At 64.0% G+C, this 18,927-nt stretch overlaps 4 protein-coding genes across 4 annotated transcripts; 1 reads left to right on the top strand and 3 right to left on the bottom strand.

Moving 5' to 3' along the window:
- Positions 1 to 43: 43 nt before the first annotated feature.
- On the bottom strand, positions 44 to 2,135 carry CHLRE_01g021650v5 (uncharacterized protein). The gene has a single exon (XM_043058483.1). It carries the CDS (start codon positions 1,714 to 1,716, stop codon positions 742 to 744), a length of 975 nt encoding a protein of 324 aa, XP_042928397.1. The 5' UTR covers positions 1,717 to 2,135; the 3' UTR covers positions 44 to 741.
- Positions 2,136 to 2,237: 102 nt separating this feature from the next.
- On the top strand, positions 2,238 to 6,581 carry CHLRE_01g021600v5 (uncharacterized protein). Its single transcript, XM_043058482.1, has 6 exons — positions 2,238 to 2,422; positions 2,527 to 2,551; positions 2,663 to 2,748; positions 2,982 to 3,206; positions 4,377 to 4,772; positions 4,992 to 6,581. The coding sequence occupies exons 1-6, from the start codon at positions 2,342 to 2,344 to the stop codon at positions 6,048 to 6,050; spliced, it is 1,872 nt and encodes a 623-aa protein (XP_042928396.1). The 5' UTR covers positions 2,238 to 2,341; the 3' UTR covers positions 6,051 to 6,581.
- Positions 6,582 to 6,583: 2 nt separating this feature from the next.
- CHLRE_01g021550v5 (uncharacterized protein) lies at positions 6,584 to 12,365 on the bottom strand. The gene is made up of 8 exons (XM_043058481.1): positions 11,868 to 12,365; positions 11,516 to 11,715; positions 11,138 to 11,238; positions 10,770 to 10,931; positions 10,011 to 10,397; positions 9,268 to 9,883; positions 8,785 to 9,095; positions 6,584 to 8,624 (listed from the first exon to the last, which is right to left on the bottom strand). The coding sequence occupies exons 1-8, from the start codon at positions 12,101 to 12,103 to the stop codon at positions 7,326 to 7,328; spliced, it is 3,312 nt and encodes a 1,103-aa protein (XP_042928395.1). The 5' UTR covers positions 12,104 to 12,365; the 3' UTR covers positions 6,584 to 7,325.
- A 341-nt stretch (positions 12,366 to 12,706) lies between these two features.
- CHLRE_01g021500v5 (uncharacterized protein) lies at positions 12,707 to 18,875 on the bottom strand. The gene is made up of 16 exons (XM_001689466.2): positions 18,718 to 18,875; positions 18,369 to 18,471; positions 18,121 to 18,238; positions 17,807 to 17,935; positions 17,463 to 17,598; positions 16,966 to 17,114; positions 16,570 to 16,783; positions 16,072 to 16,209; positions 15,637 to 15,795; positions 15,118 to 15,470; positions 14,812 to 14,930; positions 14,446 to 14,626; positions 14,099 to 14,306; positions 13,809 to 13,900; positions 13,463 to 13,578; positions 12,707 to 13,276 (listed from the first exon to the last, which is right to left on the bottom strand). Exons 1-16 carry the CDS (start codon positions 18,751 to 18,753, stop codon positions 13,116 to 13,118), a joined length of 2,412 nt encoding a protein of 803 aa, XP_001689518.2. The 5' UTR covers positions 18,754 to 18,875; the 3' UTR covers positions 12,707 to 13,115.
- Positions 18,876 to 18,927: the final 52 nt, after the last annotated feature.

Genomic DNA, 18,927 nt, shown 5'->3' with positions numbered 1-18,927 from the left:
AGTCGGACTCACAGACAGGATTACCAAGTTCTCACCGCGGCAGTACCGTGAGAACGACGGGATCCTCCACGCCGTTTCTTTGATCACAGCCCCCTCCCCATCATTCTTCCGGATCCCCGCTGATGCTTGTCCGCAGGTTGCCCATGACGCCTACACGGGAAGGGCTGCCCTGACGGTGGGATGCTGTGGAGCTGCCAGCGCATAAGCGCAGCAGCCAAGTAATCGAAGGCTCTGAGAGTGCGGGTGGAAGAATCCGCAATTGCTGCTCGCGGGCAAACCGACTTCCCAAACCCTCTTAGTATTCAAGCAGAAATGTATGCACACTAAGCATGGCTGCCTGTCGACCGTCAGGCCTACAGAGGTGGCAGGGTGGCCGGAGGCCGCACTTACGAAACCGTACCGTACCGATCCTTCGCACAGTAGGCTGGCTACCATACCGGCGGCCCTGTCCCTTCTTGTAATGTCGCATTCACGTTCATACCCGGCGACGCCTATGAACTGCCGCCGCAGAGTCATGTCAACTGAGCCACCTCAATTTTAATCTATACAGCAGCGCCTTGCAACGATCCGCATGACAGCTCTGGCAATTGCAGGAGTTTGCATGCCACCCACGAAAGCTCCTGCGAGGTTTAAGGGTTCTGTACGAAATCTGTGCATGACATCCGGAAGCACTTGAGGCCGCGTGCACTATCTAGTCCTTCTTACAAGCCGATTTGCAGACCGCTGCCACGCCACCCCTCATCACCGCTTCTTCACAATCCTCGTTTTCTTTGCCCCAGCGTCTGCCGCAGCCGCCGCTGCTCCAGCCTTCGGTTGCTCCTTGCTGGCTGCTGCCTTGCCGCTCGCTGCTGCCGCCGCCGATGCCGACGCGCCGGCCTGCGGCCGCATCGCCGCCTGCTGCGCCGACGCGAGGGCCGCCGCCGCGGACTGCTGCTGCTGCCGCGCCGCCGGCGCCGCCAGCGACTGGAGCTGAGCCGCCGAGCTCTGCACCGAGCCCTGCCGCCGCGCCGCCGCGCCCGCCGGCGCCTTGGCGCCCGCCGGCCGCTTCTTCCGGAACAGCCGCCGCACCAGCGTCAGCACCGACTTGACTACCAGCACGCCGACCAGCATGCCCGCGCTGGCGTTGGTGATGGTGCCAATGGCCTGGCGGTGCGCCGGCCGAAGCTGCTTGCGCAGGTCCGCCAGCCGCGCCTGCCGCGCCGCCAGCAGCCGCCGTGTCTCCGCCTCCTGCTCCGCCAGCGCCGCCAGCGCCGCCGCGTCCGCCACCTCCGCCGCCAGGTCCACGCCGCCCGCCGCCGTCACCGCCGCCGCCAGCGCGCGCTCCTGCAGCGAGGCCTGCAGCGCCGGCGGCTCCAGCCGCAGCTTGCGAACCGCCACATCCTCCAGCTCCTCGTCCGTGGCGCCCACCACGCTGGTGCGCAGCTGCCGGCGGTACCAGTTGAAGGACGCGTCCTCCAGCTCGCTGGACAGCTGCTCGTCGTTGGCTATCTTGCCCTCCGCGTAGCGCTGCCGCACGCGGTCAAACTCGCGCGGTATCGTGGCGTTCACCTGCTGCTCCAGCTTGCGCAGATCCTCGGGGGTGGGCGGGAAGACCAGGTCGTGCGCGTACTCGCCCAGCTTGTGAGTGCCCTGCACCAGCGCGTACACGGCGTCGGGCATGACCGCCGCGAGCCGGGGCTCCGGCAGGTCGATGCCGAAAAATGGCACATGCACCATGTTGCGGTGTAGACTTTACGCCGTTGCACCGAGGTTGTCAAGTATGTGCGGGCCGGCTGTGCTTCCGGCTACCCTGGCCGCGAGTGCACCTCGATGACAACTCGAGCGCTGCGGGCGTGCCAGTGGCTGCGATGACCCTAATGCCAATTAAGGTTTATCAGTTCGTAGGCAACGCAGTAGGGACAATACTTGCGCAGCGAACCCAGCCGGGCGGTGGGAATTTCCAGTACGTGAAGGCTGCTACCTGTTTCCAGTGCTACGTAAGTCCTAAAGTACTCTTTGCAATGAATGCATTTGTCAAGTCCGTTTACAGCGACCCCTGCCACCGGCCCGCATAGCAGGCTTGTCTGGACTGAGTGCGCGGCCTGCTAGCCTAGATCCTTGTGCAGAGAATAACCTATTTGGCTAGCGGGCTAGATCATCAAGGTGGTGGGGCGAGTAGGGCCCGAGTTGCGATCGGGCGTCGCGCCCATTCCTGGTTTAACACGCCTGCCCGAGCCCTGCTCTTGCACACTGCACAGGGCATAGCTCTGCTGCTTGGAAGAACCTGTCAGCTGGCCACTTACGCGTCGACTCCACAGAACACACATCGACGGTAGATTCTTGTTGAGCGTCAGCTGCTAGGATGAGCGGCGTTCAGCGGGTCGATGACCCAAGCCTGCCGTCTCCGTGGCAGGCCCTGTTTGACCCAACCAGTCGCCTGAAGGTGCGGCGCTGATGGCAAATCTAGGGGCTTCCGCTGCAACCCGCCATTTTGCAACCGTGCTTGACGCCATTGTGCCTTTCCGTTGCCTGTCTTTCCCTTGACAGTATTACTGGAACCCTACGACCAATGGTGAGTGCAGCCGCTGAGTTGTTCTGGAGCACCCGATGGGCGGGTTTCCTCAAGAGTTGACCGCTTGCCCGGAGCTGACCCTTCTTACGGATTTTGCTCGCTGCTATGCAGTTACTACATATGACCGGCCAGGCGGCGCCGCGGCCGCCCCGGCGCCTGCATCAGGCGGCGACTACTACAGCCGCGACCGTGGCCGGGTGAGCAGCGTTACGCATGCATACATAAGAGTAACAACGTCGTGTGCTGAACCCGTGCTGGCAACGCGCAGTTGCTGCGGCTGCTTTGAGTCAGCCCGCTCGCAGGCCCGCGCCGACCGCCAAGGGCCGCGCGTTTATGGTCCACAGGCCCTAAGCCCGCCCTTAGCCCGCCGCAAGCCCTCTTACTGCCCCGCTAAACCTGTAAACGCGACGCCAACTTCACGACCCCTCAGGACGACTACGCGTCCAACGGCAACGGTGCCGCCAATGGCGCGAACGGCTACGCCGCCACCACAGTCCAGAAGACGGGCATGACGGGCGCGCCCGTGTCCACCGACGGCTTCATGTCTTCCGCCGACTACCGCCGGCAACACGACATCTCCGTGCAGGGAGACCATGTGCCTGAACCGCTGCAGACGTTTGAGTCGGTTGGGTTCCCTCCGGACATCCTGGATGAGGTACGCCCCGTGTCCCACGGGCAGAGGGCGCAGCGCGCCCTTCCGTGGCCCCGGCCGCCCTGACGGCAGCTCAGCAGCGCGTTACAAGAATTTCAGCCCCAGTTTCCAATTGAGCGGACACTATTAGGTCACAGCTGCCTCCGCATCCACATTGAGCCGACACCTGGCATCAGGCCTTACAGAGGGTCGGCTTCAGGCGCAGCAGCACGGCCACTCGGTAGCAGGTCGCGGCTTCTGCCGGCGGCGCTGCTGGCAGGGTTATGATTGCGGAGCCATTTGTATGGCCCTGCAAGGTGCCGCCACCTTGGCACAGTGCACAGTGTTTTGTCACCGTGCTACCAGCGGCGCCGTGGCCGCAATTGCGCGACTGGAGGTGGTCGCGGCGGCGCTGGCAAGGACGTGCCACGCCAACGCGCCACCTCCCTGTGCCATGACTACGGCCCGGTTGCGCCTCCGCCTCCGCTTCCAGCTAGTTGCTCCGCTGAAAGGCAGCCGCGCCTTCTGCTCAGTTCAGATCGCTGCAGGGCGCTTGGCAGTAGAAGCGCGGAGAGGTGCGGTGGGCGCGGTGGCGGGGGCCCACTGACGGTGTGGCTACCCCACCAAGCCCGGCTGCTTTACGGAGTGCAGGAGCACCGGCCCCTGGCCTTGCCGCCACGCCACGCGCTTACTCATACGCGCGCGGGCAGGTGGCAGGTCGGGGTGACGTGCTCGGCTCGCCGGCCTCTTAACGCTGCCCTGTCAAGGCGAGTACTGGGCAGGCGCCCTACCGTGCGCCGGCCAGTGTCGTGCGGCCTTGCTAGCGGTGGCGGGGAGCTGTGTGGTGGCGGCGGCAGCAGCGGAGGGGGCGGCGGAAGGGCTAAGCGGAGCGCGCTTGCAGCTAGGGGCGGCGTTGTCAGTTGTCAGCCAGCAGATTGGCCGGATGGTCGGGGCGGCAGCATCACAGCGTGGGGCCACAAAATTAGAGGGGGCCCTTGATGCCGGTACTGCCACACTTGGCACAGCACCCCATCGATCAGACTCGGCACAGCCCACAGCTTTACACCCAGCACCGCAACACTTGTACTCTTGCAATGCTGCTCAGACTCTGATGCTGCTCAACCTGCCCCGCTGTGCTTCTGCATACGTCGAGGCGGCTGACCCCCGCTCCCCATCATTTCCTCTTCCCTACAGATCCGCCGCGCCGGCTTCAAGTCGCCCACGCCCATCCAGGCGCAGGCGTGGCCCATCGCGCTGAGCGGCCGAGACCTGGTCGCCATCGCCAAGACCGGCTCCGGCAAGACCTGCGGCTTCCTGCTGCCCGGCATGCTGCACATCCAGGCCACGCGCAAGGACGCGCGCGTGGGGCCTACGCTGCTGGTGCTGGCGCCCACGCGCGAGCTGGCGGTGCAGATCAAGACGGAGGCGGACAAGTTCGGCCGCTCCTCAGGCATCCGCAACACCTGCGTGTACGGCGGCGCGCCCAAGGGCCCGCAGCTGCGCGACCTGCAGTACGGCGTGCAGATTGTGATCGCCACGCCCGGCCGCCTGAACGACTTCTTGGAGGCGGGCCAAGTGCGCCTGCAGCAGGTGTGAGCGGGTTTTGTGTGAGGCCGTGTGTGCACTTGCGAGAGGCTGCGGGGGCTGCAGCTCTTTGGGAAGGCGGCTTGGAGCTGTTTGAGCTGCGGGTTGTTGACCGCCATAACTTCGGCAAGTTGCGTCTCTGTCCTCTTCCCTTGATTCCCCCTTGGCAATTCCCCCTTGGCACCGTATCTGACTCCGCTCCCGCCCTGTATAAACACATCACAGGTGTCGTACCTGGTTTTGGACGAGGCGGACCGCATGCTGGACATGGGCTTCGAGCCGCAGATCCAGCGCATCGTGCGCACGCTGCCGCGCCAGCGCCAGACGCTCTTCTTCTCCGCCACCTGGCCGCGCGAGGTCAAGCACATCGCCTCGCAGTTCGTGGTCAACCAGACCGTGCACGTGTTCATCGGCGGCGTGGAGGAGAAGCTGGTGGCCAACAAGTCCATCACGCAGTACGTGAGCGTGGTCAACGGCATGCATGAGAAGTTTGCCGAGCTGGCCAAGATCATCCGCGCCAAGCCGCCCGGCACGCGCATCATCATCTTCTGCACCACCAAGCGCATGTGCGACCAGCTGTCCTACCAGATGGGCCGCGAGTTCCGCTCCGCCGCCATTCACGGCGACAAGAAGCAGAGCGAGCGCGACTACGTGCTGCAGGCCTTCAAGGACGGCCGCACGCCCATCCTGGTCGCCACCGACGTGGCGGCGCGCGGCCTGGACATCCCCAACGTCGCCGCCGTTGTCAACTTCGACTTCCCCACCGGCACGGAGGACTACATCCACCGCATCGGCCGCACGGGCCGCGCCGGCGCCACCGGCGAGTCCTACACCTTCATGTCGCAGGAGGACGCCAAGCACGCGCGCGACCTGATGCAGGTCATGCGCGAGGCGGGGCAGACCATCTCGCCCGAGCTGGAGCAGCTCGCCATGCGCGGCGGCTTCGGCGGCGGCGGCCGCAACCGCTGGGCCGGCGGCGGCGGCGGTGGCGGACGCGGCGGATTCGGTGGCGGATTTGGCGGTGGCGGTGGCTACGGTGGTGGTGGTGGCTTTGGCGGCGGCGGTGGTGGCTTTGGTGGTGGCGGCTACGGTGGCGGCGCGGCAGGCGGGTCATTTGGCGCTGGTGGGTCGTCGTACGGCGGCGGTGCCGCCCGCGCCCGCAGCCGCTCGCGCAGCCCCGACCGCCGGCGCCGGTCCCGCTCCCGGTCTCGGTCTCGGGACCGGGCCCCTGGCGCTGACCGCGGCCGCGGCAGCCCCAGCTACGGCCGCTACAGCCCCCGCTAAAGCACAGCCGTGGCCGCTGGCTTGCGGGGATGAAAGGTCGTCCTTTTGCGCTAACACGCATGGGATTAAGAACGCATTCTACAGCAGTTCGTATTGTTTCGGGTATTCGTGTAGAGTCTGAGCGGAATGTTGTCGAGGTGTGTGTTCAACTAGTCGGAGCGTGAAGCAGTAGCGGAGCTGCTAGCCTGAGTCAGTGACAGGCAAGGGGAGAGATGTTCAAGTGCATTTGCTTGTAGTGCGAGGCGGCCAAGAGGCCATGTGAGAGAGCGGCCTTGATGCTGCATGCGACTATTACTGTTAGCGAAGTGCTTGCTGACTGTTACTTGGCAGTGGACTGGGTGGCGCAGGGGCAAGGAGGTGCACGGAACATTGTACCGTCTCGCAACTACCGGTATGCGCTTGCGCTCATTATACCGGAAAAGCTGGGAAGTGGGTATCAGCACAGTAGCGGGGCTGATGACCCTGCCTGCCTGCCACTTGACCTGTCCGATCGCACATTAACGGGCACACACACAGTAACAAAACATCGACACAACCTGCCAGCTACCGTCGGTACAGTAACAGCGCGCGAACGACGCACCAATGCCTTGTCCCTTCTTGCTACGCATTTATGTGGGCACGGGTGGGAGCCACACACATCGGGACTACGCTTTCCTGCCCCTTGCCATGTTCCATCACGAACACACAGTAACCCGACCCGGTTGGGTGCAGAGGCTGCACAGCATGCTCGGACCGTCGGACAGGACCCATTAGGCCGGACAGGAGGCTCAACTGGTATTATAGACCTCTCAGCCAGTCTTGCTACCATAGTACCGAACACCGATACATCCAGCTACTTTTGATTTCCCGCATTGCCGCATTGGCTTACTCCCCCGAAGGATGCGAGTGTGCGACACATTGCACCGCCCCTGGCTCCACGCCCAAGCCCTGCTCTGTCGTGACCTGGCGTGGTGGCGGATGTGGCGTATCAACTAGCTCGTCGACTGGTCATCTGCCTTGCTCTACAAGCCCCGCTGTACCGGTATCGTGAATTCGCGACTGTCAGCCCTAACTGTCAGCCTTGCCCAGGCCCCGAAATCAGCATCAACTGCGTCGATAGCACTGAGTCCGCAGCCCTCCGCTATCACCTGCGCGCCACCTGTCGCTGGCGGCGTCTAATCAATGCCACGTACTGTCCTGGTGTCCTGGCCTCGACTGCCTGCCGGGGACTGCCGGCCACCTACAGGGTCTGGCCCCGGTGGTTCGTTGGCATGGCAGGCAACATTCCACACCAGGTCACACCGCCCACTGTTCCGGCCAGCGGCCAGCGTACAAACTCTCGCACGTCTCCCTGCCCGCCCGCATGCCGGCGCACTCCAGCCTCTGGTGCCCCGCCCGCACGTGCGCCGCTTTGCACTCGGCGGAACAGTAGGCGGCCACCGCACAGCCCTCGCACGCGTGATGGGATGAGGCCACCTTGCCCGGATCAAGCTGCGAGCAGCCCGGCCCGGCACAGACCTTGACTCCCAGCTCCTTCGGCAGCAGCCACATCACCTCAATGGGCGCGGGCACCTCCGGAACTGAGGCGAGCTGGTGCTTCCCAGCCACAGCTTCGCACAGCTGCAGGTCGGCATCTGTCCACTGGGTGCACAACGGCCAAGCGCCACCACCGGCGCCACCGCCACCGCCACCGCTGCTGCTGTTGCTGCCGCCGCCGTCCGCGCCACGCGACATGCGGCACGCCCTCTCCGTCAGAGCCGCCGCCAGCTTCTCCCGGCCCTGCTGCCGCAGCCAGCCCTCGCCCAGCACCAGCGGTAGCATCCGACCTGCGGGCGGCAGCGCTGCCGCCCCTGCGACGCCCGCCCCCCGCACCAGCTGCACCCGCGCCGCCACGGCCTCTGGCGGCAGCGCCAGCACCAGCACCTCCAACAGGTCGAGCGCCGCCGCGGTGACCTCAGGCCATTTGCACGCGGTGGCGGCGGCGAGGACCGCCGCCACCCACGTCAACGCCACGCCCTCATCGGCCATGAGCAGCCCGCGCCACGACTCGGCCCTTGACTCCCTCAGGGCCGCGGTCTGGCGCGCTGCCGCGGTGGGCGAAGCTGCACAGCTGCTGCCGGCGGGCAAGGCGAGCACCACCCGCAGCAGCTGCAGCGCCGGGGCCGTGTAGACGGTGGTGAGGCCCAGCACTGAGTCCCGTGCGCCTGCGTCTAAGAAGGCGGCCTGCCTGAATGGGAACAGCGTCGGGAGCAGACGCGACAGCGCCAGCACGGCAAAGGGCTTTCTCCCACGCGTCATCAGCCACATCCGCCGCAGCCGCTGCTTGGGCACCTGCGAACGGCACGTTTTAGTCAGCAACGCCGCCGCCGTGCGGTCGATGGCGGCGGCGGCGGCGTCCGGAACGGGCTGACCAGGTAGGCCGCCCGACCCGGCCGCAGCCGCACCAGGCACGCCGCCCGCGCTGCTGCCGCTGCTGCTGTCGCCCGGGCCATGGATGCAACTCTCCAGACCCTCTGGCGGCGCTCGCATGTACACCGCCGTCACTTGCTCCAGCAGCTGTACAATAATGCACATTACGTTGCCACCCACAAGCACCTGCAGCAGACATGTACACGCGGGCAGTTACAAACTGCAAACATCACACGGCATTCGTGATGCCATGCGCGGGGGAAGCAGCGTTAGCGGCAGGGTAATACGCCGTGTGTCGGCATGCGGCCACTCCTCGCACACCGTGTCAACCAACCACACGACTCACATACTCCTTGGTTGCCTGGGGGTCTTGGCCGCGAAGCGTCATCTGGTCCCTGGTGGTCTCACCAGCGATGCGCAGCGTCTCCAGAAGGCGAAACAGACTCGTGCCGTCGGCATGCGCCAGCAGCGGAGGCAGCGCACACGAGGGCCGCAGCAATAAGTCGGTAAGCATGGCCACGCCGTAGGCTGGGACATGCCACTCCGCCGCGCCTGCAAGAGCGCCCTCCAGCGCCGCAGCAAGCCACTCCACGAGGCCCGCTTCCAGGGCGACAGCAAACGCCAGCGTGCGGCCGTCGGCCTTGACCTGGCCACCAGCTGCAGCAAGGCAAACAAACAACACGAATTGAACCAGCTGAGGTGAGGGCTCAACATGGCAAAACATCGCCGACTACACAGCCTGAATTATTTCCTTCCGATTACACCACCAGCGCAGCTTTCTGCAATCCGTCATGAGTGCGCCCGCGAGCCCAGCCCAACGTCAACACACCTGCGGTCGCCCGCTGCGGCCTCGCGCTCGCCGCGCCCTCCCCCGGATACTCGTGTAGAAGCAGTGCGCCCAGCGACGCCAGCATGCGCTTTAACGCAACGTGTGCCTCGGGCGCGCGCATGTGCACAAGCCACGAGGCCGCTGTTTTCCACAGCCTGCGTAGGACGGCGGCGGCGCGCTGCGGCTGCAGCTCCGACGCCAGGCGGCAGGCGAGCGCCACCATACTCGCCATCTCGCCCTGTACTTGGGAGCCGCGGCGTACGGCGTACAGCGCCTGGCCCTGGGCCTGGGGCTCCACCACGCCGTTCAGGGCCGTGGTGATCAGGGCGCACACCTGGCCCGCGCTGAGCGGAATGGAGCGCGGCAGCCGGTAGAGACTGCTGGTCCTCGCTGCCGCCGAGCCACTCGCCGCCGAGCCACTCGCCGCCGAGCCGCCGGCCGCGGAGTCACCGCCCGCCGAGCCGCCGGCCACCGAGCCACCGCCCGACGCACCACCGGCCGCCGAGCCACCGGCCGCGGGACCGGCTGCTGTGGCGACGCCGCGTCTTGCTGTGCTGCCTTCCGCCGGCGCCCCCGGCATCCTCATAACAGGTGCCAGCGGACCCGACATCGTCATCTGCGCCATGTTGGGGTACACAGACCTACCTCAGGCAAGCAGCCCCGGTCTTAACGAACGGCGGCAAAGCATGACCGCACTGCTGAAAGCACGACGGGCGATGCGCAGGCGATGGCCCATGTCGCACCTCCCACATTGCCCTGGCAACACTCAGCGCGAGTTGCAGCGAGTTGGTTACGTCCGCATGACCGCTGGAGAGCAGCACAGCGTGCGTCAGCAGGCGCGGCGGCGTGCGGACAGCGGGCGGCAAGCCGAGGTAACGGCTCGCGCCCTCAGCCTCCGCGGCTCCTGTCGTGGCCGCAGCAGGCCCCATCGTCGCCGCCATGTTCGCCACGTCAAGCAGCTGCTTGGCCGCCCACATCTGCACGCCCGTGCCGCTCAGCACCCCCCGCACGGCCGGCAGCAGCGCCAGCAGCGCGGGGTCCGTGCCCGTGCGCGGCGCCGCCAGCGGCCGAGGGTGCAGTGCGCCGTTAGACTGCCTCAGCTCCAGCGGCGCCACCAGCGAGAGCACGGTCTGAACGAAGCGTGCAAGGCAACCGGGCAACCGAATTTGCAGCCGGGTTCGCAGGAGGGTTTATGCGAGCGCGAAGCGAATGCACCCTTCAAACCGCAGCCGGGGGCAACACAGGAACACACGAGGTGGTGGGGGCCAAGCGTGTGTTGGAGCTCCCAGGGTTTTGCAGATGCACGCATGCACGATTTCAGCATCGGATGAGTGCTGATAGTGCATGTGCCCGGGCTGGAGCTTCCGGGAGAGTGCGTGCCGTACGCTTTGGCAGGCGCACGTGGAGCGGACAGCAGAGCGCAATCAAGAAAAGCATGCCCGATGACAAGCTACCCAACAGCAAGCGCAAGCAGCAGCCTGCAGCGACCTGGAGCCCCGTACCTTGTTGATGGCCAGGTGAAAGTGTCCAAGCAACGTTGGCATATCCATGTCCGGGGACCGCCCCACGCGCTGCACAGACTTCGGCGCAGCCGTCGCCTCGGCTTCCAGACCGCGCAGGACGATGCGACAGGCGTGGTCCAGCACGTGGCTTTCCGCCGCGGCCTGCGGACGCGCGCGACAGCTCACGCATGACAGCCCACACCTAGCTAGGTACGCGCTGAATGGCGCACGCACGTCAGGAGCGCGCGCAATCTGCTGGCCCCAGGCGAAGTGCGTCACAGCTGCACCGTCTCGACACAGACAAGTTCGTTGCCGCGCGCAAAAAAGCGCAACATAATGCTGCGCATGGGCGGCCTTGCCGAACTCGCCTTCACGAACTCGCTGTAGATCTCCAGATTGTAGTCGTCGCTGCTGTCGCAGGGCACCGTGTGTACGCCCATGACACCGGAGATGCCTTGAATCAGCGAGCCTGCAGGCGTGGCGTGATGGGTCCGGAGCGTGACGTGCAATGCGGCGTGAGCCATGTCCTTTTACGGCGGTGCGCGCAGCGAGCTGTCGGGCGCCCTGCTGGTACCGCCGCTCCGCCCGCCCGTACGTAAGACGAACAATGATCGCCGTACACGCAAGTCCTCCACACGTGCCGCAGCGCTCTTTTCCAAATAAGCCAAGCCCGTCGTACTAAAAAGCCCCGGCTGGCTAGCTAGCTAGCTAGCTAGCTAGCCAGCATGTCCTCGCTCTGCACGCACCGCACGTTAAGATGACGTTGTCGCCCATTTTCCCCGCCGGCAGCCCGTTGCGCGCCACCGTCTCAAACACGGCTGCGTACGACTTGAGCGTGTCGGCACGCAGCAGCGCCAGCACGCGCCGCTCGTACCCCACGGACGTCTTGGTGAAGGCACGACATGAAGCCGTGATGGCTGGGAAGCAGGAGAGGACGGTCGCCATCCTGCAGGGTGGTGTGATCGTGGGGCCAGTTGCTTGGGCAGCCGCATGCCTTTGCGCAAGCATTTTGCTGATGAGTTTATAGTATAGCGATTGAAAGAGTACCGCGTCTTCCAAGCGCATGCAGCAGCTGCTTCCCGCGCACGCAGAGCCTACCTTGTAACCCGTTGCGCCGCCCGCCGGACCGCCCCAGTCTCTTCCTCCACGTGCACCACCACCCCGCCTCTCTGCGCCTGCCGCTGCTCCAGCAACTGGTGCAAATCCGTATACAGTGCGCAGTAGTCACGCAACGCGTAGGCTTGCACCGAGTAGGTGGCCGCCCAGAACTCCAGCGTGCCGTGTTCGTCAAGCTGGCTCGCGCCATCCAGCCCACCCTGGCTGAGATTCGTCATGGCCAACCGTAGTTCATCAGCATCCGGATCGGACATGTCCCTCAGGCCCCCATTGGTTTCGGCTCGCTTGGCATACTTTATCAACAAGGCATGCACTGCACCTGCGTCGCTGGAAAGCCTAGTCCGCACGCCCCGCCCTGCTGCCTGCCTTCGCGGTGGCATTTTATGTTGTGCGGTACCACGCTCGCAGCTGAGCCCAAAATCCGATGTTCAGGTGTTCATGCTCATCCCGCCATTCCGCTTTCACACACAGCGTCTTCTTGATAACTGTATCAATGCTCAATATGCAACGCATGCATGTGTATGGTGTGCATCAGGAGCATACGAGCTTGCAGGGCCTAGCCACCCCATGGTTGCGATCCGCTCAGGCCGGGACCACGGCCGGGACCACTGTCATCAGGCTTTGGCCTACCTCGTCACCGGTCACACCACTGACGGGCAGCTCTGTGCTCCGTCTAAAGGCTGTCCAAGAGATGCAGTGTGGGCTAACAACGACGAGCAACGCGTGGATGTGGACCATAGGTCCGTGTGCAATCTGTGCATGGCACAGGACGATCCAACCGTGAGTCCCTGACACGGTGACACCATCAACCCGGCCGATTCAAGACATGTTCCTTACACAGGCTACGGTCATGGAATTCCCCCCCGATGAATTTGGCAGCTGCGCACTTGCGTGCAAACAAACAGCCCTCTCGGTCCCTGCTGGCAGTCCCTGGCAGTCCTGCCCGTGCGCCGTACAATATCCACCTTGAGAATCCGCCTTCTTGACCAGAGTTGTGCCGGTGCGTTGTGTGGCGCTTGAGACCGCCCCCATTTCCATTCGCCCGGAAGCATTCGAAATCACGATTGCGAGCTGAAGACGTCCCTAGGGGCTTACACCACGGGCTTGCGCCCCCCCAAAAATCACGTATGTACGAAGCCCTAATACCGTCGTATTATTACATGTGTCTGTATCACTCGCTACAGCCAACGCCAGGGCTAGCGATCCTGTTGCCTTGCCGCTAGGATTTCCTCACGCCTTCTCCGCCTTGGCAGCCGCCTCCGGAAGGGCGGTCTTGCCCATGACCTCCATGAGCAGCGGCGGCGCGAACTTGGGCCCGCCGTTGCTGCAGTCCTCACAGAAGGCCAGGATGATGGTGTCAATGGCCATCTCGTACACCGCGAAGAAGATCTCTGCAGGGTCACCAAGCCAGGCAAGGCCACGGTCAGCATAGCTGCGTGCGCGATGGCGAGGCGGTGCTTCCCCCTGGGGTTCAACGCGGGGTTCCACTGTCTCAAGCTCCTAGGCAGGCAGACTCGGGCAGCGCGGGCGCCACGAGGGCTCCCCCGGACACTGTCTCCGTAGGCTCGCCCACGCACCCGCAATCGCGTAGGCGGAGATGACCGAGATGGCGATGACCAGCACGGGGCTGTACAGGTAGGTCTCGGGGTACTCCTCCTGGGAGTTGTAGTACTTGGCCTCCGTCATAGCGTAGCTGCGGGGAGGGAGGGGCCAGGGCAGGCAGACGGGCGCGCGACACCAGCTCGCTTGATGCCAGGCGGCGCATACGGTACACACCCTCGCAGTTGGCGGGTGAGCACCCAGCGCAAGGGTAGGCCCAGCCGGTGCGGCTGCGGGCTGGCTGGCTGGCTGCGCTGCGGTACGTATTAGCACTTGATGCAGCACTTTGCGGTACGTATCAGCACGTGTTGCATCCCCACTCACGCAATGACGCCGGCGGCGCTGGCCACGGACACCTTGCCCAGGAAGATGAGTACCGCGGCCACCATATTGACCACCGCAATGCGACCGATGTTCTGTAAGAAAAAGGGAGAGGACAAAGCGGGGCATCAGCTGCATGAGGACACATTTGGCAAGCCATGCTGAAAGTTCATGTGCAGCGGATGCGGGCTACGCTGTAATCTGGCGTGTGGACTGCGGCCGTGGGGGTAGCGGCGCGATGAGCCTTCAGAATGTGCGGCAGGGCACCTCGGTGGCCGCGCCGGGCAACCTACCGAGACGATCAGCGCAATGGCGTCCATGGCGGCGCAGCAGTAGCCCTTGCCCTTGATGGCGATCATGATGTAGGCGTTGCGGTTGATGAACCTGACGATCCACTCCAAGCACTTCATGCAGCACTTGACAATGCACATGGCCCACTCCGCGAATTTATTCTGCGCCTGTAACTCTTTGGTTTTCCGGTCCAAGTATTCCAGCAACGCCCTGCGGGAGCAGCGAAAGCAACGTGTTGGCTCAGACTCACTCGCTGCTGGCCTGGCCCTCACAACGGCTCCCACACAAGCCGTTGCTCCGTACATGCCTCTCTAAAACCCCAGCGAGATCCCCAGCCCGACGCTCTCACCGGATAAACTGAATGATGGCGATGATGAGCGCGCCGAAGCAGATGGAGCCCATGTGGTAGACGACCGTGTTCTTGAGCGAAGTCAGGATGGGGAAGGTGGGCATGTTGGCGCTGTCGCCGCGCGACCAGTAGAAGTGCGCGATGGCGCCGGCGATGGTCACGTAGGTGAAGCCGATGATCACTGCAGGGCCGGCACGGGGACGAGCAGGCGCTGGCGGTCAGCACTAGCACCACACGTGGCAGGGTGAAGCGGGTGCGGAGGATGACAACTCCCCTCCGTGTACGGACACGAGGCGCCGCTGCCCAGGAGCCGGTTGTGTGCAACCCAAGGCAAGGCCTGCTGTGCCTGCAGGGGTCGGAGCTCACCCTGGTTGGTCCACAGCAGGCCGAAGAAGTGGTAGATGAAGGCGTACTTGAGGTTGTTGTTCCAGTCGTAGCTCAGGTAGCAGTCCGGGTCGCGGCCGCACAGCACCGAGCGCGCATCACTGCACGTGGGCAAGCAGGAGGCAACACGCGGTCTTCCCAAACTCCGGATGTTGTGTCGTGTTATGGTGTTCATGGACTGTGCAGCCGGCCGCTGCAGTCCTAGCCCGCACACCGTCAGCCGATGCGGCCTGGCGTCCCCGCACACTGAGCCAAAGGCTCCCAGAGCCACACTGCCACAGCACGCACCTGGACACATTGGCATAGCACACATCGCGCGTGCCGTTGAGCGACGCCGCAGCGGTGCCGTTAAGGAAGCCGTTGATGGAGTTGTTCACGGCGTTGCTCACGGCGGTGTTGAGGTCAAAATTTGTCACGCTGTCGTAGGTGCTCTTGATGTTACTCACGTTGGCGTACTGCTTGAAGTTCAGGCTGGCGCTGGCGCCTGCTTCCGCCGAGCGGCAGTGCGCCGTCAGGTCGCCGGCGCTGTAGAGCAGCGCGGTGACGGCCACCCAGTAGATGACCAGGCCCACCTCGAAAATGAAGGGCAGCAGCGGGAAGAAGATGATGGTGGGCATGGAGCCCACCGCCTGGCTGGCAACCTGTGATGGAATCGGGCGGGGCGCAGGTTGGTTCTTCCTGGTTCGTAGGTGGATGCGGGCGACGGGTCAGGAGCGATTGTGCGGTTGCGCGGGTGAAAAGCAAGGCCAGTCACGGCCAACGCCGCTGTATGTGCCTTTGACGTTGCCGTGTTGCGTGCGTCCGCACCTTGACGCACGCCACCGCAATCTTGATGCGGGAGATGCACAGCAGTGTGACCAGCAGAGTGACGCCAGCAAAGATGCTGGTGCCGATGGCGATCCAGAACCAAGTCTTCTCTTCGCTCTGCGCTGGGTTGATCTCAACTGGAATCGCGTCCAGGATGGTCTGCGCGAGGCGTACCGTTCGGGGGGCGGGGTGGTTGGGGTGCTTTACAGGAAAGTCGCTTGGCATTACGAGACGGAAGAGATTTGCGGTTAGAGCCATTCACCGCGAAGATGAGTTAACATAGTTCAAACGCCGCAGCTCGCGTGCACAATGTGATTCCCGCTTGGAGCGGCGGCCTCGCTTTCCACGAGCAAACGCGCCAGGACTGCCTTCACCAAGGCCCGCGCCACCCTGCACCCACCACCAACGGCACCGCGCCTCAGGTTACCGACACACCTTTGCGACTTGCTGGTCGCCGATGTACCCGGCCTTGACCCAGGTGAACAGGCAGGCGGCAATGGCGCACAGGTTCACGAAGACGATGGCGATCCACACCATGAAGCCGCCCAGGAAACGCAGGACCACCAGCCAGATCTGAAAAGCGAGGGGAAGCGGGTGTGAACGGGGCGGCGGAGACGTGGTGAGCGGTCGAAGAGCCCATGCTGGCTAGCTGGCGCTAGCCGGCGCTTGCCCTTGTCATCCCTCGTCTTACCCAACCGCCACCCAAAGCACACGTGACTGCTGGCGCAGCCCTCCCCTGCTACCGTCCTTCCTTGCTACTCCGGCCTCTGCTACTTGTGACCGGATAAGCGCCCAGGCTTGCGCCCCGGTACCCCTAGCCATTCACGCGAACCTACGCCCCGACACCCTGCCTGGTGCGCCGCATGGCCCGCCCACCACCTAGTCCCTGGCGCCTCCACGCCAGCCACCCCGCTCCGAACCATCCTCACCCACCAGCGACAGGACGAGTCCGCCCAGCAGGCCTCCCACCACAATGACCAGGATGCCCTTGCTGATGTCTCCCACGTAGCGCCCCCACTTCTGCGAGCTGCTGTCCCAGTTGTTGGCAAAGTCCTGCACCAGGCTGTTGTTCGACAGCTGCTTTGCCACGCCCGAGGCCGTGGACACCAGCGCGGCGGTCAAGTTCGACGGGAACTTGGGGAAGCACCTGCAAGCGACGAATGTGGTGGTGGTGAGTACCAAAGAGTAGGAACGGGTTGGTGCGCAGGGAGCAGTAGCAGCAGCAGCAGCAAAGAAGCGCTGGTGGGACCAAAACGCAGGAGCACGTACAGCGGTGGCGGCAGTGAGTTTGCAGTCCGCCACCAGCGCGCTGCAGCAACCATCACCCACCGATTAAAGTATTCCACTGTTTCGAACAGGTTGGGATAGCAGGGCCCGTTGCCGGGGATCTGGCTCTGCAGCTGGTAGTACTCGCCGCTCATGTTGGCCTCCAGCTTGGTGACCTGGGCCGCGAACACGCCGCCCAGGCTCTTCAGCTTCTGCGGCGCGGAACGCGCAGCAGGGCAGGTTCCGGCAGTGGGAGAGGGATCTCCAGGTCAGGTTAGGAAGGCAAGCCAGGATGTACAGCCGTGTCAGGCGCCGCGCGCTGCCATTCCCCCCGCCACAGCGCCCACTGGGGGGAGCCCCACTAGGCCCTGGCGGCTGGGTAGTCTGGTGCGGGTCAAAGGCTCCGACTCCACGGAAGGTCCCAGCTGCCGTTGAGCGTTCAGTCGGGCCCATGCATTACACGGCACCGCACTGCGCTCAGCCCAGCCCAGACCCCGCTAGCCTTCACCAGGCATTCCACACCCTGCCCGCCCCGCCAGCCCGGCCGGGCTCGCACGCACCGAGAGCACGGAGGCGATGTCTGGGTCGGTGATGTTGGTCACCTGCGCCAGCGCGGCCCAGTAGGTAGTGTCCGCAATGCCCACGCCTGGGATGCGGCCGTACAGCCCGTCCTCCGCGTACCGGTAGTAGGGGCAGCTGCGTGCGCATCGTGTAACCCGATGGGTTGGGACTTGAAGCGGAAAAAGGATGCGGTTGGTCGTTGCAACCGGGAACTCCCAGCCACCCGCCCCCACGCCCAGCCCCGGCGGTCCCGCACACTGTCCATGACCACCGCGCAGCGGTTGCATTGATAGCAGGCTGGCGGATGGCACCCAAGTAGGTGCTCGTCGTGCATCTGACTCACGTGAACTGCGAGTCGCTGCTGCACGGCAACTGGGTCGCCGAGCACACCGAGGGCCCCGTCGGGCACGAGTTGGCGCACACCGTCTTGGCATACAGGAGGCCAGTGACGCCGCTGAGCAGCTGCGTTGGGCTGCAGCAAAACAGGTGGGCGTAGGACGTGGTCCCGTTGTCATAATTGCAGGCGACGCAAGCTTACGGGGGTATGAAGACCACGTTGTTGAACCGCCTGTTGGCAAACGACACGCTCACCCGAACTCCCCGACAGTCAAGCTGCCCCCACCCGATCCCCCCCTCCCCTCTGTGCCGCATACTTACTTGAAGTAGTACAGATTCCGCGCCTCCGTCAGGTCAAATGTAAGGTTGAAGAGCGTATTCTTCGTCCCACACGTCATGCCCCAGGAGTCTACGCCATAGACTAGGCGGTTAGGCTCGCCTGTTGGGCACAGTGAGGTTGCTTGAGTATCCAGCCCCATGATGTAAAGTCGTGGTGCTATAACACCTGGCTCCACGCCCGCACATGTGTTCAGTTCAAAGTCGCTGTGCAGTACCCTAGGCGCCCTCACCTTGGCTGAATGCTACTCCGCAGATGATAAACATCCCTGCCCAGAACGCGATAAAAAGCATAAGACAAAGAACGTCTCTGCACTTCCGGTGGATCACCAGACCCTGCAGGTACGCATAATTAATATGGTAAGTCACAGCCGATAACTTCGCTCGTTTAATGAGCCCAGTCTTCGCCTGAAGTCAACGAGTGAAATGCCCGCCTCGCGACTGCAGCAGCACCGCGTTGATTTGGTTGACCATGGAAACAAACACATACTGGCAAGCTTCATGGCGCAAAAAAGCTAACCCGCTGCCTATGAGAGCTCGGAGCTGAGCAGGCGAGTGAGTCCACGCCCCTTCGCGTCGCACCTCCTTGGTTTCTTCTGTATCATCACAGCACGCCATGGTGTAGCCGGCTGCCTATAGGCAGTTAGCTCCTAGTACCGACGCGCGGAAGCTGGCTTGGGGACGTAGCGAGCAAGCGAGGGGCCGGCTCCAAGATAATAAATAAGTTGATCGAGGATGACTATTGTTATGAGATGCAGGTCAAAGTCATGCTGTAGAAACATGAGCTCACCT

The sequence above is a fragment of the Chlamydomonas reinhardtii genome, chromosome 1 (genome assembly GCF_000002595.2).
Source record: "Chlamydomonas reinhardtii strain CC-503 cw92 mt+ chromosome 1, whole genome shotgun sequence".
Taxonomy (NCBI): domain Eukaryota; kingdom Viridiplantae; phylum Chlorophyta; class Chlorophyceae; order Chlamydomonadales; family Chlamydomonadaceae; genus Chlamydomonas; species Chlamydomonas reinhardtii.
This window is presented reverse-complemented; position numbering and strand designations above follow the sequence as displayed.